Here is a 26,180-nt window from a genome sequence, read left to right on the forward strand (position 1 = left end):
GTCAACTCAATAGAGGAAGTAGTTCCATACGACAACCCTCTATGGAAAATGTATTTTGATGGAGCTGTCAATATCAAAGGAGTTGGGATCGGGGCAATCCTCATCTCACCTATTGGACAGTATTACCCTGCAATAGCCCGGCTTCGGTTCTTCTGTACCAATAAAGCCGGTTCTTCTGTACCAATAATACGGCAGAATACGAAGCATGTATCATGGGTTTAAAAATGGCCCTCGATCTGGATGTGCATGAACTATTGGTTATGGGAGATTCTGACTTGCTTATCCGGCAAGCCCAAGGTGAATGGGAGACTCGAGACATCAAGCTTATTCCATACAGACAATGTGTACAATATTTGAGCAAAAGATTCAAATCCATCGAGTTCAGGTACATTCCCAGGTTTCACAACGAGCTAGCCGATGCTTTGGCTACTTTAGCCTTGATGCTCCCTTATCCAGGAAACACCCATATCGATCCACTAGAAATCCAAGTTCGGAATCAATACGGTTACTGTAATACAATTGAGATAGAACTAGATGATGAACCATGGTATCATGACATAAAATGATTCCTGAAAACGAGAGCATACCCAGAGCACGCCAAGGGAGATCAAAAAAGAACTATAAGGAGGCTCGCTAGCGGTTTCTTCCTGAATGGGAAAATTTTGTACAAAAGGACCCCAGATTTGAACTTGTTGAGATGCGTAGATGCCACAGAAGCTGAGCGAATCATGAGTGAAGTGCATCCGGGGGTATGCGGACCTCACATAAACGGATATGTTTTGGCGAAGAAGATTCTGCGGGCAGGGTATTATTTGCTTACAATGGAGCAAGATTGCTTCAGTTTTGTTCGCAAGTATCACCAATGCCAGATTCACGATGACCTGATTCACTCACCACCTTCGGAGTTGCATCCCATGTCCTCTCCTTGGCCTTTAGTTGCTTGGGGAATGGATGTTATTGGGCCAATTAAGCCAAAGGCTTCAAATGGGCATAGATTCATTTTGGTTGCAATTGATTACTTCACCAAGTGGGTGGAGGCCGTCACTTTCAAAGCAGTCACCAAGAAAGCAGTGGTAGACTTTGTTCATTCTAACATCATCTGCCGCTTTGGTGTCCCAAATACCATTATCACTAACAATGTAGTCAATCTCAATAGTTATTTGATGAAGGAGGTGTGCGAGCAATTTAAAATTATGCATTGCCATTCTACCCCTTACCGGCCAAAAGCCAATGGAGCCGTTGAAGCAGCGAACAAGAATATCAAGAAGATTCTTAGGAAAATGATCCAAGGTTCGAGACAATGGCATGAAAAGTTGCCTTTTGCTCTTTTGGGATACCGCACAACTGCTCGCACATCTGTTGGTGCAACTCCTTATCTGTTGGTATATAGGACGGAAGCTGTAATACCGGCTGAAGTCGAAATTCCCTCTCTTCGGATCATTGTGGAGTCGGAGATTGAAGATACAGAATGGGTAAAGACCCTATTAGAATAACTAATGCTGATTGATGAAAAATGGCTAGCAGCAGTGTGCTTTGGCCAGTTATACCAGCGAAGAATGGCACGCGCTTACAACAAGAAAGTGCGTCTAAGACATTTCGAGGTAGGCCAACTCGTTCTGAAACGCGTTCTTCCACACCAAGTAGAAGCTAAAGGAAAGTTCGCCCCAAACTGGAAAGGACCCTACATCATCAAGAAAGTGTTACCAAAAGGGGCCTTGCACTTGGTAGATGAAGAAGGACGGGTACCAGACATGACTATTAATGCAGATGCAGTCAAAAGATATTATGTCTAATATATACCCACTGTGGAGCTTTCACGCATGATTTTCTTAGATCGAGATGACGAAGGCTACCATTGCTCGTTATTCCAAGCAAGTGTCACCCTTTTGTTACCCCTTTTAAGCTGTATTTTTCTTCCTTGTTTTCCATTTTTTTTGGAACCTGTGTACTCAAAAAAAAAAAGAAAAAAAAAAAGAAGTCAAACAATAAATTCTTTTGAGTAATTGAACTACGTCCGACCTGATTCTGAAAGGATACGTAGGCAGTCTTACCCTGGGTTCGGTCCCATCGCAACAAAAATCCATATTCCTAATACTCCAAAACTGGGGCAGAAGTTTGTTTTTATATTACGGTTTTCCTATAGAAACAGTTTCAAAAGTTGTAATTCAGTTCAAGGTTCTTTTTGCCTTTTCCTGTTAAGAATTTCTGATCGATCTTTGAGAATACTTGAAGTCCCCATGCTAGGGGCATTGGCCAACCTTCCGCATTTAAAAAAAAAAAGAAGAAGAAGAAGAAATGAGAGAGTCTTATCGGTGAAAACCCGTATGAGCACTGTAAGGCGACAGTGAGCAGAGAAATGCAAGAGTCTTATTGGTGAAAACCAGATGGGCACCATAAGGCAACAATGATTAGAGAAATGAGAGAGGTCAGTTAGCGAAAACCCGCAAAGGGCGCTACTAGCCGAATGAGGGTCTTCGATGCTCCGGCATGAGCACAACCAAGACAGTTTCAAGATGAACATTTGTGACGTATTTTGATAATTAGACAGCTCAGACAGATCAGGCGTCCAGTCCAAAATGCATGTCATGATTCATTGAAGTCGGCACATATCTCCAGATAAGTTTTCTTATTTCTCTCCCCGAAAGGGACACCTTTTAATTAGACACAATTCCTTTTTCACTTCCAATTGCTCTTCTATTCTTTTCCATAATTTTTCTTAGATTCTCTTTCGGTCTAATCTTGCATCAAAATCAAAGCAAAAATGGCTGCAAAACTGTCTACAGTTTTCCTGTAATACCGAACACAATTTGAAGCATATACGGCATTGACAAAGGCAGGAATCCATCTGTGATCTCTTTTGATAAGGCGGACAAAGTGTCTCAAAGAAATTGAAAAGGTCGCCTAAGCAAGACTTGCTTCATGGGAAAAATTGATAAGCACTACAGACACAAACTGGTTCTGAGTGCAAGACAACTAAGTTTGATTTTAAATAAAATTGCTTTGCCTTAGATACAAGGGTTAACGGTACCGTGGACATCCGGGTATGGAACAGCCAGGGAAGACGTCAGAAAGACAAAGTCTCCAGAAAATGATATAAAGTATCTGAGCATCTCGGTACCACTCTGATAGAATCAGTTCTTCGACAACGGGGTGTCCATGAACTCAAAACTCCTCAGTGCATCAAGGCCACAAACCGACCACCACTTTAAAAACTCACAAATTTTCTTTGTTTGAAGCAGGAACAAAGCAGTGCAGAATGGCGGTTCTCAAAGGACGAATGTCACCAAATGTAAGCTCCTTAAAATCTTCAGCATGCATCACTACTGTCCATACCTCTCATTTTCATAGCTTAACCCAGGCAAAACCTTTTCACCTAGGGGGATCTAGCTCATAGGTCCGGGTAGAAGTACTCTTCGCCCAGGTTATTTTACAGTAGCTTAACCCAGGTACAACCTTTTTGCCTAGGGGAATCCAGTTCATAGTTCCGGGTAGAAGTACTTTTCGCCCAGGCTGTTTTAGGTAGCTTAACCCAGGTAGAACATTTTCGCCTAGGGGGATCCAGCTCATAGTTTCGGGTAGAAGTACTCTTCGCCCAGGTTATTTTACAGTAGCTTAACCCAGGTAGAACCTTTTTGCCTAGGGGGATCCAGCTCATAGTTTCGGGTAGAAGTACTCTTCGCCCAGGCTGTTTTATGTAGCTTAACCCAGGTAGAACATTTTTACCTAGGGGGATCCAGCTCATAGTTTCGAGTAGAAGTACTCTTCGCTCATGTTGTTTTACGTAGTTTAACCCGGGTAGAAACTTTTTGCCTAGGGGGGTACAACTCATAATCCGAGTAGAAGTACTCTTCGCCCAGGTTTGCTTTTCGTAGTTTAACCCAGGTAGACCCTTTTCGCCTAGGGGGATATAACTCATAATCTGGTTACATTTCCTTTTCAGTAGTACAGGGCACCAACCCCTGATTACATTTTTTTCTCAGTAATACAGGGCGCCAACCCCTGGTTACATTTCCTTTTCAGTAATACAGGGAACCAACCTCTGGTTACATTTCCTTTTCAGTAATACAGGGCGCCAACCCCTGGTTACATTTCCTTTCCAGTAATACAAGGCGCCAACCCCTGGTTACATTTCCTTTTTAGTAATACAGGGCACCAACCCCTGGTTACATTTCCTTTTCAGTAATACAGGGTGTCAACCTCTGTTTATATTTTCTTCTCAGTAATACATGGTACACCAATCCCCTGATTATATTTTCTTACCAGCATAAGGTACACCAATCCCTGATCTCCTTACCAGTATAGGGTACACCAATCCCTAGCTGTGTTCTCCAATATAGGGTACACCACTCCCTAGTTGATTTGATTTTAAATGCAGGATACACCACTCCCTGGTATCATTGCCAATATAGGGTATCCCATTCTCTGACCACATTTTCCCAATATAAGGTACACAAATCCTTAGTTGAGATATTCTTTTGAGACAATAATAAAAAAATAAAAAATAAAAATCATCATGGCCTTTTTAAGGTACACCATTACTATTTTTTTATTTGCTTTCAATAAAGATGTAGTTTAGAATTTTGTTACAATAACTCACAAAATTTTTCCTAGTGAAAACTGGGGCAGAAAAATTTCGTTCGTTTGTCTGTTGTGATGTCTGAGCAAGTTTTACCTCGAGGCATAAGCTTCGAGATGAACAAAAGAAGAAGTCTGAATTCAAAATAAAGAAAAGAAAAGAAGAAAAAAAAAGTGAATCCAAATACAGAAGCAGATGGAAATGATATGGACTGCGCAAAACATGACTGAAATTACGAGCTTCACATTTCCCGTTTTGCTTAGAAGAAGTCGTAGAAGGATGAACTAGCACCTGCAGCTAACAAACATCAAGGTTCAGATCAGAATCTGCGTGAAGAACCAGTCAAGATTCAAGATTAAGTTTTAGAAGACTTTATAGATAGGAATCTTGTAACTCATAGCTGATAAGTTTGTTTAGTTTTTTTATTTTTATTTTTTTAATTTTTTTTTTATGTAATAACAGGACCACGGACTGGAGCCTCGATGGAACCTCACTCGACTCTCCAACTCAGCATTCCATCATTCTTCTTGAACTACACGTGACCTGATTCCCTTATAACCCGAGATATGTAGGCTGTCCAAAACTAGGACTCGGTTGTACCTTTTTCTTTTATTTTCTTCCTCTTTTGAATAACGATATGGTAAAAACTTAGTCACACGGCTCACTTTATCTTTGTCTGAAAACTTTTAATGTTTCCAAGCAAAGAGAGGCATGCTGTGAGTACCTAATTTTTTACCGTGCTTGAATATTTTCCGCTTCCATCTTCCCAGGCGTGTACCCACTCCACTTTCATTTATCCCCCATGCTTGTCCCCTCCACCCCCCACCCCCCCACACACACACACTTTGCTCCCTACTCCACTCTCCATTGTTCCCCACTCCTTGTCCCCCATGTTTGTCTCCTATCACAAACCCCATACTCTATTTCCAGCTATAAAACACACACATAACACACAAAAGAGGAGGGGCAGGGGCAAACCTTGAAATTCCTAAGCTAAAAAATGAAATTCCTCCTGCTCGTTCTTGAGGAACAGATCCATCCCTACACCCAAAAAAAAAAAAAACCACACCCAAATCTTCTTCTTGTTCTATATAATCTTAACCAAATTCTATTAAAAACCCCATGTAAACAACTTAGATCCACCGTGAAAACCATTACAAAAGTAGCAGCAAAACAATTCCGAAATCAGCCCCAAAACCCATGAGAGTTAGCCCCAAAAATTCAGCTCAAACCTGATGCAAAAAACAGAAAAATCAGTGGCGAATCTACTTAAAAATCAGTCCATAACCCCCAGCAAATCACCTCGTTTTCAGCCCCAAATCGCTGCGAAAAATGCAGCAGTTCGCCTCCCAAATCAGCCCTCAAAACCATCCTTAAACCTGCTGTAAATCGCTTGTTTCAGCCGTGTAAGAACCAGCAACAGGAGCTCCAAAAATCACGCAAATACAGCCCCTTTTTTCGCACAAAAAAACAGCATCTCCGAGGTCGGTTTGAGGTTGCCGGCGAGGTTTAGTTTAGACGCTCCGTTTCAAGGTCTCTTTGGTTTTTGAATTTCAACATTGATCGAAGTCAAATTGATTAGCATAAAGGTCAGTTTATGTTTCTTTCTCTTCACTAATTGTTTCGATCTTTCTTCTTATAATTTGCTTGTCACTGATTTGGTGGTTCATATTTTGTTACTTGGATTTGCAGTCTTGTGTTAATGGGTGTGCAATGTTGAGTTTTGGTTATTAAGTTTGTGTAATTAATGTTGAGTTTTCTTATTTAATTTGTGTAATCAATGTTGAGTTGTTACTAAGTTCATATAATTAAAGTTGAATAGAAATAGTAGATGACGTTAATCAAGTTTGGTTCCATTAGGTGATTTATCAATGATGAATATTATGTTAGTGAATTTTTCCTTAATCTAATGCATCGGCTTAAGTTTCTTGTTGGAAGCTTCTCTTTAAGAATGATTTTGTATGTTAGGATTTTTGAGAGAGGGTGAAGTTAGAATTAGTTTATAAGTGAAAATTTGTGGGCCATGGAGAGTGACTAAAGAATTGAAAAGTGGTGAGCCTTTCACGCTTAAAAGTATTGAGTTGAATAAGTTCGGTCAAAATAATAAATTCTATTCAAGCCCAATAATAATCATATATATGTATCCACAACAACTCCCATATTAAAAATCTCAAAGGTAGCTTAGGAAAATAATTCATAAACATAGTAGATTGCTTTAGGCGCGTTTGAATAAATTATCGTGGCCATGGGTACGGTTCCCGTGGCATGGTCACGATACCTAAACCTCAACTCAAGTGTGCGTTTCACGTGACTTGACCATAACTTCAAATAATCATAAAAACAAATATGTTGTAAATCGCGTGTGCATTTCATGTGACGCGATTCACAATATGTACAACAACAAAAAAACGAGTACGCGACATCGCGACTTGTTCAAACAAATTCCATAAATTATTAAAAGCGGCTTTAAAAGGTAAAAATGCACAATAGGTCTCAAATATGTATTAAATAAGATAATTAGGCCAAGTATTAATTGTTAAGCGACCGTGCTAAAACCACGAAACTCGGGAGTGCCTCACACCTTCTCCCGGGTTAACAGAATTTCTTATTCGGTTTTCTGTGTTCGCGAACCATAAATAGAGTCAAATTTCCTCGATTTGGAATTTAAAATAAACCGGTGACTTGGGATACCATAAATTATTCCAAGTGGCGACTCTGATAAATAAATAAATCTCATTTCGAACAATGTCACTTTAATTGGAAAAACTCCCCTATCCCCGTGGGAAAAAAAAAGAGGTGTGACACTTCTAAGGTACACTTCTTTGTTTATCAAATTTTTTAAAGTATACTATTGACTAAAACATAAAATTAAAGACTTCATTTGAGAGTATATTCAAATAATATATTGCATTTTTCTCTGATGATTTTGACTTATTATTAGCGTCATCAGAAACTTTTGAAGGAACACTACTAAAGCAGCTCGAGAGCCCTGAAAATAAAGCCATCTTATGAATAATATTTTTGTGCTTTCTCTAATTTAATTAAAGAGAAGGTGCAATTGTTGTTCTTTACTGCTGAATGCTAGTAATAAAACCATATATAGAAGAAGTATTTATAGGGAATATATATTTTTCAATCGTGGCTTCTGTCCTAAGCTTGGTGACCAAGTAAATTAGAAAAAATCATGATCGAGGTCCATGTTTTTTCTGTCGTTATCATACCTCTGCAGCTTCCTACTGCCTTCCCAAAATTTTGACTTTTAATTTCTCCTGAATTTTCTACTATAGTATATGTTGTGGACAAATAATATATTGACTTGGGATGCGATCTCTACTTCAGTACTCCTTAATTAACTCTCTTATTTTTTTATTTAACCATATTTGAAAATGATTCACTTAAAAAAACATTTGCTACTAATTTTATAATCCAAAAAATATACGCTTATGATAAAAATTACTCTTTCTGTCCATATATTTAAGGTAACACAATTTTCTTTTTAATCTATTATAAAAAGAATAACACTTTTTCTTTTTGAAAATTAGCTAATCTTAGCATCGCCATTTTATTCTTAACGAGTAATGACAGTAATTTGTTGGGACTCACTTAATATAAAAGTTCATTCTTTTGTAAAGAGAAATAAAAATGAAATATGAAATTGTCTCTCATTTAAAACGAAAGTTTTGGTCTTTTGCAATATATTTGGCTCCAGTTTTGGATTGGGACATGTAAACTCATAGTCTCTCCGTCAAATTAGGTATTTTATGTATGTATTTTTTTAGAATTAATCTAATATTATTTGTTGGTCCACATGCTCCGACTTATTAATTCCCACTTAATTTTTTTTTTTCCTTTTTTTGGTGCACGAAATCCTAGACCCGTCTGTATTTTTGGCTTATATTGTAAAGGTGAACATATGCCAGCTACCTTTATGTATAAACAGATAAACATTGATATAGTTGGTTTTACTTACTTTTTCTATTAAATATATTTTATAAGAGCAATATATTTTATAAGAGCAATGCCTCCAATGGAGAAAGAGAAAGACCTTAATGTAATTTAAACCTTATGCTACTTGCAGTGTAAACTGTAAAGTGATATATATGTCAATATCATTAGACTATAACCTTAACCTTTAAGAGGTAGATACAAGGTAAGGAGTATGATTGATTAATAAATATTAAATAAATAATAAATGTGTATAAAGAATGAAACATGCGAAAGTTGGGCAGGTTCAGTTTCTTGCTTGACAAGGAGAATCACTGCCTTTGTTTTTTGTTTTTTTTTTGGTTGAATGTTCAACACCATAAACGCCACTTTTGACCAATTGAATTTCGTGCTCTCTAAAGTTGAAATTATTTGGCGCTTACTTTTAATTCCTCTGCTGCATTTTCTCTTTTAAATAACCACAAAAATACTACTCAACTATTAATTGTGCCATGACCTAATAATTGAAAATGACACTAATACTTTTATAACAACAATCATAGAAAGGTATTACTAGATTACTATTAATAAAAATAGTTGATTTTATTTTATTTTTTTGTTGGTAAATTGACATACTAATTAATATTAGTTTATTTGTGAATGATTGATAAGAAATAGTAATAAATAAAAGGCACATGACTTTAAAAGGATAAATACGCAAACATGCACAGGTTCCTTAATCATATCGAAGCTGGGTCCGTGATCCTTGTAAAATATTAATTGAATATCTACATAGACCGTATTTGTTGAATATCTATATGGAAATTTTCACTGAAAGTAAACAAATTTCAATAAATATGATTTGAACGACGATGAAATTATCATCTGTTTGGAAGCTAAAATAGTAACGTGAGTATAACTTTATAAGTAATATATAGTATGTGTTAGTCCCGTCAATATTGCTGTATTTGTAAATAATAATTCTACAAAATATAAGTTAGCGTAATGAAACAGTAATTAATTCGAACCCACTGAATTCACACTGTTTCCTTAAGGAATTTAATCCCCTCCTAGTACCCAAGGTAATGGATTATTTCCTCCCAGGATAGAACGAATCACACACTGGTGTAGCGGTACTTCAAACCCCAGTGTTTCAGCGAACACAAAGTTCGGTAGCAAATCACACTTACAATTGCTTTGTTTGAAGTTAAAACAATGCAGAACGAAGGAGTAGATACTCAGAAAATCGTATGAAAATGCTGAGAGGAAGGAGTGCAATGTATAGCCAAATTCGTTGAGCGAATTGTATGTTGAGTGTTGAGTGTCTTTCTTCAACATCTGCTGCACATATATATAGCAGCCAGTGTTGAAGAAGACCAAACGTCCACCCTCCATGGTGGAGCAAGCATTAGCTTGTTTGTGGAGCAAGCACATTCATATTTGTGGAGCAAGCACATTCATGATGGGAAGAGCATTAGGCGGCTGCCAAATGGTCAATACACGGATTGGAAAATATCCGTTACAAATGCGGATAATTTTACGTTAATATTTACTATTAACAAATAAATTTGGTCCAAAAAATTAATCAATCAATCGATCATTTGACCAAATCCAAATCCAAATCCAAATTCGAATCCGAATCCGAAGCCGAAGCCGAAGCCGAAGCCGAAGCCGTAGCCGTAGCCGTAGCCGAAGCCGAGCCGAGCGAGCGAGCGAGCGACGACGGCGCGAGGCTTGCTTTCTTCTTAACTCTTTAAGAGCTACAAGAAGAGCAATTATATATATACCCACCAAAAATCTCTTCCTCTTCCAATATGGGACAATGTCTCATTGTCAAGAGGGAAAACTTAAAATTTTACTCAAAAATTTTATTTTCCCTCCATTTTCCATTCACCCTCATTTTAAGTTTATTTCATCTTAAAAATTAAAACCTCAACAATCCCCCACATGAATGGGGAATGGTCATATCACAGAAGTATGCATGAAAAAACTGTGTGATTTACAAGTAAGGATTAATCGCATATGGATAAGTAGGTTTCCCTTTGAACTTTCCGTAGTAAACTTATGTCGGATATACTCGGTCAATCGGTAGATTTGATATCTTTGAACCGTCGATCTTTGGTGTATACCTAGACAACCATAAGTCACACAATCAACCCTTAACCGTCTTTGGTTCTCATTGTTGTGTTCGTTTCAGCCATGAACACCGCCTGGTTTCATAAGTGCGTAGAGAACTGGCCTTACAAAGTTCTCCTTGAAGCGGCTAACACTTCACACTTACATAGGTGATTCCTAAACGTGTCATCCTGTAGATACACTATTTGATATACCCCGTATCAAATTTAGAAATCATTAAAAAGCCTTAATACTTTATCCTTGGTACTGAACATTGTCTCATCACGAGAACGGACTAAAATTTTATTTGACAATGTTGAACCGTCATTAATGACTTTGTTTGATCTCCTTGAACCTAGATCTTGGGATCTCCAGTCTTCTAGGTAGAGTTACCGCCACAATGACTTGTTCTCGGCCATAGCCCCATTCCCCTTGATGATTTCTCAACTACCTCTCTAGTTAGGCCTTTTGTAAGTGGATCCGACACATTATCACTTGACTTTACATAGTCAATCGTGATAATTCCTCTAGAGAGTAATTGCCTAACGGTTTTATGTCTTCGTCGTATATGACGAGATTTACCGTTATACATAACGCTCCCAGCCCTTCCAATTGCCGCTTGACTATCACAATGTATGCATATTGGTGCCAACGGTTTGGGCCAAAATGAAATGTCTTCCAAGAAATTCCGGAGCCATTCAGCTTCTTCACCGGCTTTATCTAAGGCTATGAATTCAGCCTCCATTGTAGAGCGGGCAATACATGTTTGTTTGGACGACTTCCAAGATACTGCTCCTCCACCAATAGTGAATACATATCTACTCGTGGACTTAGAATCAGTTAAACCGGTGATCCAATTTGCATCACAGTATCCCTCAATCACCGCAGGGAAATTACTGTAGTGCAATTCAAAGTTCTGGGTATGTTCTAAATATCCCAAAACTCGTTTCATTGCCATCCAATGAGATTGGCCTGGATTGCTCGTATATCGACTCAGTTTACTTATAGCACAAGCTATATCTGGTCGTGTACAATTCATGATATACATTAAGCATCCCAATACACGAGCATAATCCAATTGTGATATGCTTTGGCCTTTATTCTTTGCTAATGCAAGATTCACGTCAATTGGAGTCTTTGCAACTTTAAAGCCCAAGTGCTTGAATTTTTCAAGTACTGTCTTAATATAATGAGATTGTGACAATGCCAGACCTTGAGGAGTCTTATGGATCTTAATTCCCAGAATTAAATCAGCAACTCCCAAGTCTTTCATATCAAACTTGCTATTGAGCATACGCTTAGTAGCATTTATGTTGGCAATGTCATTACTCATTATCAGCATATCATCCACATATAGGCAAACAATGACTATGTGATTTGGAACATTTTTAATGTACACACATTTATCACATTCATTTATCTTAAAACCATTTGACAACATTGTTTGGTCAAATTTCGCATGCCATTGTTTGGGTGCTTGTTTTAGTCCGTAAAGAGACTTAACAAGTCTACATACCTTCTTTTCTTTACCTGGAACCACAAACCCTTCAGGTTGTTCCATGTAAATTTCTTCCTCCAACTCTCCATTTAAGAAGGCCGTCTTAACATCCATTTGATGAATTTCAAGACCATACACTGCAGCTAATGCTACTAACATCCGTATGGACGTAATTCTTGTAACTGGAGAGTATGTATCAAAGTAGTCTAGACCTTCTCGTTGTCTATACCCTTTGACTACGAGTCTTGCCTTGAATTTATCAATAGTGCCATCATCTTTGATTTTTCTCTTAAAAATTCATTTAGAACCCAAAGGTTTATTTCCAGGAGGAAGATCAATCAATTCCCATGTATGGTTGTTCAATATGGATTCTATTTCACTATTGACTGCCTCTTTCCAAAACAATGATTTCGAAGAAGTCATAGCTTCTTTAAATGTTTGAGGCTCATTCTCCAATAAGAAAGTCACAAAATCTGGTCCAAATGAAGTAGACGTTCTTTGACGTTTACTACGTCTTGGATTCTCCTGATTACATGTACTTTCTTTTGTTTCTTCCCGAGGTCGTTTAGATCCTTCACCAAACGACTCACATTTCTTTTTATACGGATATATATTTTCAAAGAACTCAGCATTATCTGATTCTATAACCGTATTATTATGAATGTCGGGATTTTCTGATTTATGAACCAGAAATCGATATGCTTTACTATTTGTCGCATATCCTATGAAAACACAATCAACGGTTTTCGGTCCTATCTTTACCCTTTTGGGTTTAGGAACTTGCACTTTTGCCAAACACCCCCACACTTTAAAATAATTCAAGTTGGGCTTCCTTCCTTTCCATTTTTCATATGGAATGGATTGTGTTTTGCTATGGGGCACTCGATTTAATATTCGATTAGCCGTAAGAATGGCTTCCCCCCACAAGTTCTGTGGCAAACCAGAACTTATCAACAACGCATTCATCATCTCCTTTAATGTGCGATTCTTTCTTTCCGCAATCCCATTAGATTGGTGTGTATAAGGGTCTGTTGTTTGATGAATAATTCCATATTCTAAACATATTTCTTCAAAAGGAGATTCATATTCACCACCCCTATCACTTCTTATCATTTTTACTTTCTTGTTAAGTTGCGTTTCAACTTCATTTTTGTATTGCCTGAATGCATCTATTGCTTCATCTTTACTATTCAGTAAGTAAACATAGCAATATCGAGTACCATCGTCAATAAAAGTTATGAAATACTTCTTTCCACCGCAAGATGGTATTGACTTCATGTCACAAATATCTGTGTGAATTAAGTCTAAAGGATTTGAATTCCTTTCAACTGACTTATAAGGATGTTTAACATACTTAGATTCCACACATGTTTGACATTTTAATTTTTCGCATTCAAACTTGGGCAGTACTTCCAAGTTAATCATTTTCCGCAAGATTTTATAATTGACATGACCCAAACGTACATGCCATAAATCATTTGACTCAAGTAAGTAAGAAGAAGCTGAAATATTATTATTGTTTTCCACAACCATTACATTCAGATTGAAAAGGCCCTCAGTGAGGTAACCTTTTCCTACAAATATTTCATTCTTACTAATGACAACCTTGTTGGACACAAAAACGCACCTAAAACCGTGCTTAACAAGAAGTCCAGTAGAGACTAAATTCTTTCTCATTTCAGGAACATGAAGGACATTGTTCAAAGTCATGACCTTGCCAGAAGTCATTTTCAAAAATATCTTCCCATATCCTTCAACTTTTGCTGTTGAAGCATTTTCCATATAAACTGTCTCTCCGGGTCCAGCAGGAGCATAAGTTGCAAAAGCTTCTCTAACTGCACAAACATGGCGAGTGGCTCCTGAATCAAACCACCACAGTTTAGGATTTCCCACCAAGTTACATTCAGAAAGCATGGCACACAAGTTATCAACATCATAATGCTTTACTACCATGTTTGCTTGACCCCTTTTCTTGTCTTTCTTCGGAGCACGACACTCCATAGATTTGTGTCCGGTTTTCCCACAGTTGTAGCAGTTTCCACTGAACCGCTTCTTGCTTGGGTTGTATTTCGGACCAGAAGCCTTCTTCCTCTTTTTGTTATCTTCAACAATATTTGCTCCCATTATTGTTGAATTTCCACGGCCTCTCCTTTCAGCAGCTTTATTGTCCTCTTCGATTCTCAACCGAACAATGAGATCTTCAAGGGACATTTCCTTTCGTTTGTGTTTCAAATAATTTTTGAAGTCCTTCCACAACGGAGGCAACTTCTCAATCATTGCTGCTACTTGGAATGCTTCGTTGATGACAAGACTTTCAGCAAGTAGATCATGAATAATCACTTGCAATTCCTGGACTTGGGTAATAACAGACTTGCTATCTACCATTTTGTAGTCCAAAAATTTTGCGGCAACGAATTTCTTCATCCCGACATCTTCAGTTTTATATTTCTTTTCAAGCGCATTCCACAATTCTTTTGACGTCTCCACGCTACTATATACATTATACAGATTATCGTCCAGTCCGCTAAGAATATAATTCTTGCATAAAAAATCAGAATGCTTTCATGCTTCAATCACGAGAAAGCGTTCATTCTCTGGAGTTTTATCTGGCAGATCAGGAACATCTTCCTTGATGAACTTCTGTAGACATAACATAGTTAAGTAGAAGAACATCTTCTGCTGCCAGCGCTTGAAATCAATCCCAGAAAATTTTCCGAGTTTTTCTGCCGGTGCCAACGCCGGTGTTCGGCTTGTCGATGCGTTGGCAGTCACCATCGGAACAGCTTGGTTTTCGCTTTCAGTCGTCATTTTTTCTGTAAAAGAATGACACAAACAAACGTTTAATAAACGTTTTAAAACTGGAGTAAAAATCACGTAGATTTTAATTTCCAACAAAACGCCACGAAGGCTTTACTCTCCAAAACGGGAGTACACAAAATCACAAAGGTTTTAGTTTGTAGAATAATAAAAATAACATAAATACAGAAATAAATATTAAATTCCTTAAGATTGTTAGTCCCGCCAATATTGCTGTATTTGTAAATAATAATTCTACAAAATATAAGTTAGCGTAATGAAACAGTAATTAATTCGAGCCCACTGAATTCACAGTATTTTCTTAAGGAATTTAATCCCCTCCTAGTACCCAAGGTAATGGATTATTTCCTCCCAGAATAGAACGAATCACACACTGGTGTAGCGGTACTTCAAACCCCAGTGTTTCAGCGAACACAAAGTTCGGTAGCAAATCACACTTACAATTGCTTTGTTTGAAGTTAAAACAATGCAGAACGAAGGAGTAGATACTCAGAAAATCGTATGGAAATGCTGAGAGGAAGGAGTGTAATGTATAGCCAAATCTGTTGAGCGAATTGTGTGTTGAGTGTTGAGTGTCTTTCTTCAACATCTGTTGCACATATATATAGCAGCCAGTATTGAAGAAGACCAAACGTCCACCCTCCATGGTGGAGCAAGCATTAGCTTGTTTGTGGAGCAAGCACATTCATGTTTGTGGAGCAAGCACATTCATGGTAGGAAGAGCATTAGGCGGCTGCCAAATGGTCAATACACTGATTGGAAAATATCCGTTACAAATGCGGATAATCTTACGTTAATATTTACTATTAACAAATAAATTTGGTCCAAAAAATTAATCAATCAATCGATCATTTGACCAAATCCAAATCCAAATCCGAATCAGAAGCCGAAGCCGTAGCCGAGCCGAAGCCGTAGCCGTAGCCGAAGCCGAAGCCGACATTAGACGGCTGCCAAATGGTCATACAAATGCGGATAATCTTACGTTAATATTTACTATTAACAAATAAATTTGGTCCAAAAAATTAATCAATCAATCGATCATTTGACCAAAGCCGAAGCCGAAGCCGAGCCGAGCGAGCGACGACGACGACGGCGCGAGGCTTGCTTTCTTCTTAACTCTTTAAGAGCTACAAGAAGAGCAATTATATATATACCCACCAAAAATCTCTTCCTCTTCCAATATGGGACAATGTCTCATTGTCAAGAAGGGAAAACTTAAAATTTTACTCAAAAATTTTATTTTCCCTCCATTTCTCATTCACCCTCATTTTAAGACTATTTCATCTTAAAAATTAAAACCTCAACAGTATGTTCCTACAAAGTATCTAAAACTTTAGTTTTTAAATCATTATTTTAGGAAAAAATTAATTGTTCTAGATACCAAATAATCATGAATTTAAGTCATCAAAAGCCTTAAAAATCACGTTTGAGTTATACACACAATTTTTAATTAAAGCCATTACGAATGTGTTCCCGAACAAGGTGAATTTTGCTATTAGTAAAGTCAAAAGTGAATATGACAAATTCTTTTTTTACCCCTTTTTATTTTTTGAAGTTCATAGTGTGTTTTCCCGGCACTTAAATCTTAATCCCGTCTCAAGAAATTCATTCTGTGAATTGATGAAACAAAACTATAAGCAATAGAGAATAAATTTTCATGTATGCTTGATCATTACAAATAACTATCAAATGTAACTCATATTTTCCTATAGGTGAAGGGTAGTATTGAAACAACGGTAAAGTTGTCTTTGTATAATTTATAGGGTACGAGTTCGAGCCGTAGAAGCAGACACTAATATTTGCATTATGGTTGGTTGTCTACGTCCCACCCTTGGAGTGCGGCCCTTCCCTGAACCTGCGTGAACTCGAGATGCTTTATGCACCGGACTCTTCTTTTATTTTCCTAAAGGTAATTATGCGCTTAAATTAGTGAACATAACATGAGGTAAGCACTCAAGTAATCCTTCAGGAGAAGTCCATAATTTTGAAACTTCTCCACTAAAAGAAGTCATAATCCAAACTTAAAAGAACTGAACAGTGAAATTATTGCTCTCTTTAAGTATCCTAAGTAAAAGAAGAAACTTAAGAAACAAAGATGGGAGAGGTGAAAGTTTATGGTATTATAGCAGGGCCCTTTAATAGAAGAGTTGAATTAGCATTAAAACTGAAGGGTGTGGAATACGAATACATTGAAGAAGATAGGTCTAACAAAAGTGCTCAACTTCTCAAGTACAATCCTGTTTATAAACAAGTCCCTGTGCTTGTCCATAATGGAAAGCCAATATGCGAGTCGCTCATAATACTTGAATATATTGATGAGACTTGGGGAGACACGTGTCCTCTCTTGCCTAAAGATCCATATCAGAGAGCCATGGCTCGTTTCTGGGCTAAGTTCATCGATGAAAAGGTATCCCATTTAATTGCAATTAGTCTCTTGATGACAAACTCTTAGCAGAAAAGATAAGAGAAAGAGTTTCATTGCTTGGTGTCAAACTAGTATATGCGGTAGAAAAATGGATGTTCTATTCTCTATTTTTTTGAAAAAAAAATCATCTTGGAGATCGTGTAATGCTTACTCTCAAACTCTTTGTTTACATAGTAGTGACATTTTTTGTTTCTCTCTTCATCTTTGGATTCTTGTCTAATGATCCCAGACGTAATCCTGGACGTGAAGAATAAAATAAAAAGTGGTTTTCCTTGCTTGATTTTCAAATTTTCTTATGATTTGGTCTATTCCACAAAGGATTTCGAAATTTGAAGAAAAAAAAAATCAAGTCATCAATAGAAATAGAGAGATCCTTCTTTTGTTTAAAAATATTTTTGAGCATCAATTAGTATTTGGCCAAACTATTAAAAAGTGCTTTTTGGAAAGAAATTATTTTTTGTTGCTTCTCAAAAATTATTTCTACTTCTATTTAAAAATACTTTTTTCCTTTTAAAAGTTTGTCAAACACCTTAACTTTGACCGAAAAAATACTTTTGACCAAAAAAAAATTTCACCAAATGGGCTATAAATATAAGAGGATGAGCAAAAACATTTGCTCAAAATAGATTTAGGAGGGTTTAAAATGAATAGCTTCTTTTCAATGGAAATATGTAGTTTTTTATCCATCTCTTTTATTATTTTTTCTGAATCTACTAAAGAAATTTCTTATCAGTTATTGACTGCGGTATACAAACTTGTTTCCAGCAAAGGAGAAGAAAAGGAGAAAGGTTGGGAAGAAACTACTGAGCTCCTGAAATTTCTTGAAAATGAACTCCAAAATAAGAAATTCTTTGGAGGAGACAACATTGGATTCCTCGACATCGTTGCCAGTTACATTCACTGGTTTGGAGCAATTCAAGAATCACTAGGATTGGAACTATTGACCAAAGAACAATTTCCTAAGTTATGCAAATGGATTGATGAGTTTTTGAGCTGTAGAATTATCATGGAAAATCTCCCTCCTAGAGAATTATTAGTGCCATTATACAAAGCTCAATTTGAAGCAGCAACCAAGTGAGGCCTCGGGGGTTCAAACCCCATCAATAGTGTAACATCCTCTTCCCTTCCCTTCCCTGATATAATAAAAAATAAAAATAAGTGATGCCTCAAAGCTGAAATAAATGTGTGATATAGAGAAAAATAAAGAATGATATTCCTCGAAATCTATGTCATGAACAATAAAGAATGTTGAACATTTTGTTGTTATTATTATAAGCAGACAATCAGTTTGAGCTACGCAAATGTGATTTAAGATCCAGCAAAAATCTTGCCTAAATTTTGAAAATATGTTTGGGACAATTATATACGTTATAGTTTTGCTTAAAAGGGCCAACTCGTATGCATGATTATGGCCATTTTGTATAGTGATGAAACTAATTATTAACAAGTTAATTATTAAGCAAAAGGTCCGATAAGATGGAGTATTAAAATTTAAAAAGTTAAATAGACTGTATTCCAGAAAATTACATAAAATACGTATTAATTTCCACGACATTTCAAAATAAGAAATGTCATTTAAGTAGAGAAAAACGGTGTGTCATTTTGCTAAATGATACCCACAGTTTTGACGCATTTGTATTAGAGATCAAGAGGAAAAGAACTTGAAGACTTGCAAAGAAAGCATAGTTTAAGATGTGACATCAAATTTCAATATGATATATGTCAGTTCAAGAGTGAAATTCATCAAAATAAAACACTTATTGCTTCGACAGAACATACAATAAGTTCTAAAAACAAGGAAAAAGAAAAAGAAAGGGAACTATTAAAATGGAAGGCAGAGAGACTTCATAGAGGAGCAGCACATAACTGTTTTAAGTTATTGAATGGCTGACATGGTTATATATCTTCATTAAGCTACTGAATGTTGCATCTCTGTACAGTGATTTAACTGCATTTCAAAGAACATCACAATTAGATTTGCAATCCAAAAAAGTTAAGACTTCTGGAATGCTGCACAGTAATTTAACTGCATTATAGACGGAAAATCACATTCATATGTGATGCATTATACATATACATGTTTGTATGTGCGTGTCTGCTTTAGAGGCACAACAAGACTATTGGAGTGCTCTTTATGTCTAATAAGATATTCCATAATGCATGAATGCCTCTACTCCAGGGAACTCAGAGAGAGACAGATAGAGCAACCGAGAGGAAAACTTTTTTTCTTTTTTTTATAACCGTTGTGTCTAGGCCAGTTGTGCGTACCTCAACTAATTCCATGAGATACATGGTACCTCTAACAAGCAACAAGTATCACGTAACTCTATTCCTCAAGGTTTGGATAGTTAGGAAGAAATAACCTAATGTTTTTGTCTCTGCTGGATTTGAACCCGAGTCCTCGAGTTCTCAACCCACTTCATTGACTTAAAAGAAAGTAAAATCTCAATCACTCAAGTCACTCGCTTGATACTTCCAATTTTTTGGTTAGAGTTAAGACGATTTTAGTCCCAGTACATGTTTATGTAAAGAGGAAGAGCAATGACGTTGATGCTTTAGTTTTCATTTATCTTTAGTACATACCATGTGAAGCCTTGCAAAAAATCTACCTCTTAAACTTCTCTGTATTGACAAAAATATAGGATGCAGTCAAAACTATGAGTATCATTTTTAAGAAAACTGCATCTTTAATTTCTTTAAACAATATAAAAGATGCAGCCAAAACTAGGAGTAAAAGTTTACCTCTATTCTATATATAGATCTACACAATGGCCTTAGCTTGAAAATTGTTCCTTCAGTTTGGAAGTCACTTTCAAAGTTATATCACCATAAGGTTCATTTTGATTCGCATGTACAAGTCCGCAATTCTCCAACACCTGGAATCAATTTCCACAAGACAGTAAGTAAAAATCTGCTGAAATAGTTCCTCAAACAATATATACACACCATACCAAACATGATGATTGACTAAGCAATAAGGCATATATCATATATATGAACTAAAAGAGAACTTATGTATACACCTTTTTCTTGACTCAATCAAACACCCACAAAGAGTTAAAAATTTAATACATATGGTATTAGTAGTACAAGTGATACTGATATTAGAAGATTTGAAGATACCCAATATTTGGAACTAACTTGCATCCCAAGTATGCACAATTAATCACGGAAATATGAAGACTTACCAGAGTCTCATAAAACATTCGAGCACATATTGTTTTCTTTTTGCCTTCTAAAATTGCATTTAAGCTGAGATCTCCAGTATCTTCTAAGATGGGGGTTGCTGGTGACTGCCCCTTCAAATATTGAGCCACAGCTCTGCAATCATAGTGTTAAAACTTAAAAGACTGGTCTTGCAAAGTAAATCAATATAAGGAAAATAATTTTAATTGAATGCTACCTTGTTCTAGCAGATAATGTATCAAACTCTGGTGTTCCCCCTTGCTTACTTGACGAGGGAGTTCCTCGAAGTCCTGCTTTAGCAAATGGATATACAAGCCTTAGGCATATGTTAACATCATAAATAAATAAAAACTCAGTAATATGATGCTGCAGACAGTAGTATATAATATCAAACAAAATTATCCAAGTTACGACAAAACCTTAAACTTAAAAAGGGAAAAAGAGGTGCTTAGCTCACCTATAGGAGTGTTGTCATCTTGTTCTAGAAAACTTAGATCCTGCATTGGTATTTAGCAACTTATCAGATGTAAAACAGGGAAGAACTAAAGTGAATCATCATATCGACTCAACAATTTGACCACAGAATCAATGACGGAGCCAGGAATCCTAACATGGGGATTCAAAAAAATGCAAACTTGAACAGTGAGTGAATACACTTATTTATCAAGGAGACTCAACAATTTAAATATACCAAAAAGTTTGTTTTTACCCTATTGGTATAATATAATTTTCCAACGAAGGGGATTCAATTGAACACCCTTCAACACACTTATCTCCACCACTGCACAGAATGAAGTGACCACTAGAACATTCAAATATGAACCATAAGCTTCCACTCACATCAAATGTAGAAGTCTAATTATCTTTACAAATCCTAGCCTAAAATAGATTTAAAGATGTGTTCTGGGGCTAATGAGGTTACTCTAGATGATAATAATCTGCTGAAACAGTTATCTAGATAATGATCAAATTAGATTCATGCGTCACAGTTTTAATAGGGAAGAAAGCATGATCAAACATACCCCAGCAGAATTGTCAAACTCAGGAATATCAGACAGAACGGTAGTCTCCACACCTAGACCCTCTCCATACCATGTTGAAGGGGTCTCCATATCAGAACCAACGTACCCAGTAAATGCTGCTGGGTCGGGCGTAGGGAGCACCTCACTCTCCGTCGTTCTTTCCATTTGACTTGATTCTGTCCCAAAAGTTGTAGTAGCAGGAGTGAAATCATCTCTTCTGCTTGTAGAAGGCATGGACATTAGTGGAGAGGAAATGAACTTATTTGGTGAAGGCAAAATTTCAGACAACAAATCAGTGCTTTCAAAGCCTTGGTTATCACGTAGTCTTTCAATTTCCATCGGAAGATCATTCCCAGATGTAGGGGATTGGTTATAGCTGGGCTCTGCATGATCCTCCTGTGGGGAAGCTGTCTTGACTTTTGCTGAAATGAAGTCTTCCTTGTAGATATTACAAAGATCATCACATAATCCTACAAAAATTTACAGAAGCTGAGAGTCAGGCGGAGAACATTCGGACTCATAAAGATAGTAACTACGAGACACCCACCAGTTATTAAAGGCTCAAATAAAATTCCATCTTTTCTTAGTCTATTGTTTTGTTTCCAGATGTCCAGACAAGAAAAGGGAGCCTTGTTTTTCTGGCGTACTAAATCACCGGTATCTTCTAGATCCCTTCTCATCTTTCTGTAGTGTTGAACATGATACATTGTCAGAAAGACTAATGTTTGAAAACATATATATTAGTATTAATGATGACAGAACATTAACATACTTATTCGACAATACTAATTCCTTATCATATTTGAGTAGCTTTCGCTTTCTTCCCCTTGATTTTGGCATCTCAGGAGGGGGTGTTGATCGAAGTGCTATATCAGGTGACTGATGGCCTGAATATCAATGAAAACAAGGAGTTCCGTATTAGAGTATATACGTGACATATGAGTAATTTCAGTTTAAGAATAAAGACTCCTGCACCCACCAAATGACATTTGTGGATCAGCAAATTCGTGAGCATCCACTGAAGTGGCAGAAGGTGGTTCTTGCTGTTGTTGAGACGGGATAGAATGCCCCTCAGGGCCCCCCATCTCTTCTACAATTGGGCTGGTAGTTTCCTTGTCTCTCATGATCTGTTCCTCCAGAATTTTATCTGGTTCCATCACATCATTCCCTTGGTCTGACCACAAGGGAACATGATCAAAACTATGATCACGGACAGCATCACGCATGATTTCAATTTCTGGAATATCTTGAGGAATGTCATTATGAACAGTTTCTCTGTTTAGTCCTGACTGATTCTTAGGGGAAGAATTTAGGGACTGAGCAGCAGTTCCATCTGGATTTGAAGGATCAGAACTACAGCATCAAAGAAACGTATATTATAAACCTTGTAAATAGATGGAGAGAATCAACATTTACAGTCAATTAGATCCGTACTCTGTCTCCATAGGCATGGCACCTGATCCAGAAACTTCACCTGATTTTGACAAACTCTTTGCTATGTCCTGTAACGACAAACTTCCAGTCAAACTGGTGTTGCAATTTAGGTGAAAAAATCTATATTTCCCTTGCTAATATGAAGCAAAAGATAAACCCACCTCATCAATGAGAATAGCTACGTACTGATCTTCACGCGTTAGAATTTGATCTATGCAAAAGAGAATTTCAGAACTAAAGGTTCAATTGAAAATGAAACAGAAAAAGATATAAAGAAAGAATTAAAGTAAACAACATAATGTGTACCTTCCAAAGTTATCTCTTCATAACTTTTAAGATGAGTGTCCTCAAACCTGGAAATAAAAATGCACAGGTGATTAACTACAGATTCTAGATGACAATCAAAAAGGTAAAATGCAAGAATACCTATTCAGGTCAAAATCTTCATCAAAAACTAAGGCATCAAGTTCAAAAGTTTCTGGTAAAGTAATGGAGTGGTATGGTGCATGAGTGGCATCTGCCGGTAGATTGACATTTGTAGACGAAAAGGCCTTAAATAACACAGCTTGTAAGTTTTTGCAGTCATCAGAAAAGTATTCAACTTGCTTTGAGTATATCCGAACAACTCCAAACAGAAGGTGGCCAGACATTCGCAGTGCAATTGGTACATCAGGATACATGATGCGCTCTGGAAATAGATTTCAACAAATAAGCAACAGTATTATTGATTACAGATTTAAAGATAAAATATCATGCGCATATCAAAGCTACCACCAGAGGCGGACCCAGGATTTGAGCAGAACGGGTGCACCACTATATGCTAATCACTAGCGATAAATTAAATTCGGCGTGCAACTCTTTGAAAACTTAATGTTATGATGACTTATCATTCAAGTATAAATAAAAAGAAGTTCTAAAGAAACAGAAAGCACTAAACAAAGAGAGATTCATTCTATGGAGAGGAAAGGTGTTTGATTAAGCATGTTTCACGCTTTAAATTTCTAGTATTTTAATAAAAAAGGGGTAGGTTCAAATTATCAAGATTTACTAAAGAAATCAAGAATATGGGTATGTTAACTGTAAGTTGCACTGTTGTATTCCAAGAAAAAGGCTGAAAGGGGTTTCGAACCCACGTCATCTAGACAAGAAGCAAACTTAAATGCCCAACACAACCACTTCTTCATCCACCTTCTTATGTTTGGGGGCACATCTTAAATATTTAAGGGGTCCCATATATATGGATAGATATATATAACATATATATACAGTTTTTTTGCCGAGGCTAACGGGGTCCCGTGACCCCTCAACCCACAACGTAGGTCCGCCTCTGGCTACCACTATATATTTGTGTAGAGCAACTTATGTCAAACTGTTATACATCTTTTCTGGGGGTTTTATTGAAATCCTGCTTTAATCACAAATTAGCAACATATGAGTGCACGAAAAGCTTTGTATAAGGTATCAGTGAGATAAAGTGATGATAAAAAATTCGAAAAAAAAAAGAAACAAATTAAACAAGCAGCAAAAGACATAGTAGTAATTTATTACTATGACTGCATAGCAATCAAGCTACTAAGAGAGCATCAAGAACTAAACAATCAAAACAAAGTGCATTTGGCATGTACCAGAACTAAAGCAACATTTGAACCATTAAAAGTTTAAGCATACATATGCAGAAGATTTAGTTTCCTAAAGAATATAAATCCACTACATTCTTAAATCACGATTATTAGATAAAGATTCCAATGAGCCTCATTTTATTTGTTTGATGAAAACAATTGTTCTCTCCTACTTTCCTAGAATTCAAAGAGTTGATATAGTTTCTAAGTTCAAGTTCCGATTTTTTATGCTTAAGAGCCTCTTAAAGTAGTCCAGACTTTCTCTTAGTAGATTAAATTTCTTTTCATGGCTCAAGAAACATCTCGTCATGTCCCCTTCCCTTCATTCAATCATAAGCATAAGTGAAAGCATGCATTTTTACTCATCATAGTCAATTTTACTACACTTAAACATCAAGATCAAAATGCAAATTATCATTTAACCACCTTTAAAATGAACAATGAATAACTGGTACAGAACAGTTGACAATAGATAGTGCATAAGCACAGATTAATCCAAGCGTTCAACTATCATGACTACAAACAGAAACACAAAAGCCTCCACTGAAATAGAAATCAATTCATCTTTGCAAATGACAAAACCTCTATATCACACCAAATCCCAATATTTAATCAAAACAAATAAATCTTTATCTCATGAAAAGGTCCCAACTGACATCAAAAAACAACAATTGAATAATAAGCTAGTTGAAATCAAGAAAAGATAATAAAAATTCAGCAACCAAAAAAAAAAACTCATCAAATCTGAGAATAAAAAGAGAAAATTCTGCAGCTAGGCAAATAAAAAGGGATAAATTCTCCAGCAAGAAAAATAACATTAGATACAAAAAATGGATAAATTTCACAATTAAAAGATGTAAAAGAGTAAACCTTTATCTCAAATAAAATTTATAAAAGTCCCAACTGATATCAGCAAAACAAGATTCACATATCAACCATATGACATTAGGAAAAATAGAACTATTTAAAAGAAAACTCAGGAAAATCACACAAAAGAAGAGCAACCCATCATAGCAGTTAGGCAAATAAAAAGGGGGCAAATTTTCAAGAAATTACCAACAGTGGAGGGAATGTGAGTGGAAGTATAATGGGGCTTCTTCAACTTTTGCAAGTGTGCTGCGCACCATACTGTCCCTAACGGACCCTTCCGTCCCAAGAATGTGTGTGAATAAAACATTCTTCCTATTAATTAGCAGCCAGTGGTTAACAGTGAAATTTTTAAGGTTCTGAGGCTTGTCCGGTGACCTAACTTAGGCTCTTCAGTTCTTGATTCTAGTATTGTATAGTTGTTAGGGTTTTTAAGGTTTCGAAATTTTTGAGGTTCTTGAAACTGAAACCGCGGGAGAAACTGGCGCCAATACGGCAAAAAAAACTTGGCCAAAGGTCCAAATATAACCTTATACTTTCGAAAATAAAATGGTGTAAGAATATTCTCGTTATCTATACCTCTACAGTCATACTTTAGGTTCAAATATACCCCTTATTTAAACGGAGGGACACGTGTCATCGTCCTGTTGGCCAATTCTAAATATCTCGTAATTAATTAAAAAGACCTATTACCATA

At 36.6% G+C, this 26,180-nt stretch overlaps 2 protein-coding genes across 3 annotated transcripts; one reads left to right on the top strand and one right to left on the bottom strand.

Moving 5' to 3' along the window:
- The first annotated feature begins 16,938 nt into the window (after positions 1–16,938).
- Positions 16,939–18,621, top strand: LOC104106797 (probable glutathione S-transferase). The gene is made up of 2 exons (XM_009615429.4): positions 16,939–17,337; positions 18,089–18,621. The coding sequence occupies exons 1-2, from the start codon at positions 17,026–17,028 to the stop codon at positions 18,431–18,433; spliced, it is 657 nt and encodes a 218-aa protein (XP_009613724.1). The 5' UTR covers positions 16,939–17,025; the 3' UTR covers positions 18,434–18,621.
- A 429-nt stretch (positions 18,622–19,050) lies between these two features.
- LOC104106796 (sister chromatid cohesion 1 protein 3-like) lies at positions 19,051–25,933 on the bottom strand. Of its 2 annotated transcripts, XR_004509723.2 has the most exons (15): positions 25,673–25,933; positions 23,424–23,685; positions 23,304–23,350; positions 23,159–23,208; positions 22,998–23,065; positions 22,543–22,916; positions 22,336–22,450; positions 22,111–22,247; positions 21,564–22,033; positions 20,999–21,038; positions 20,759–20,831; positions 20,544–20,676; positions 20,098–20,231; positions 19,939–19,977; positions 19,051–19,303 (listed from the first exon to the last, which is right to left on the bottom strand). XR_004509723.2 is itself a non-coding variant. In XM_009615427.4 (14 exons), exons 1-13 carry the CDS (start codon positions 25,791–25,793, stop codon positions 20,130–20,132), a joined length of 1,992 nt encoding a protein of 663 aa, XP_009613722.1. In that variant the 5' UTR covers positions 25,794–25,931; the 3' UTR covers positions 19,051–19,303; positions 20,098–20,129. The 2 variants fall into 2 exon arrangements, 1 of the variants encoding a protein (XP_009613722.1); XM_009615427.4 differs by lacking the exon at positions 19,939–19,977 and having other exon boundaries at positions 25,673–25,931.
- Positions 25,934–26,180: the final 247 nt, after the last annotated feature.

Source organism: Nicotiana tomentosiformis, chromosome 1 (assembly GCF_000390325.3).
Source record: "Nicotiana tomentosiformis chromosome 1, ASM39032v3, whole genome shotgun sequence".
NCBI classification, from domain to species: domain Eukaryota; kingdom Viridiplantae; phylum Streptophyta; class Magnoliopsida; order Solanales; family Solanaceae; genus Nicotiana; species Nicotiana tomentosiformis.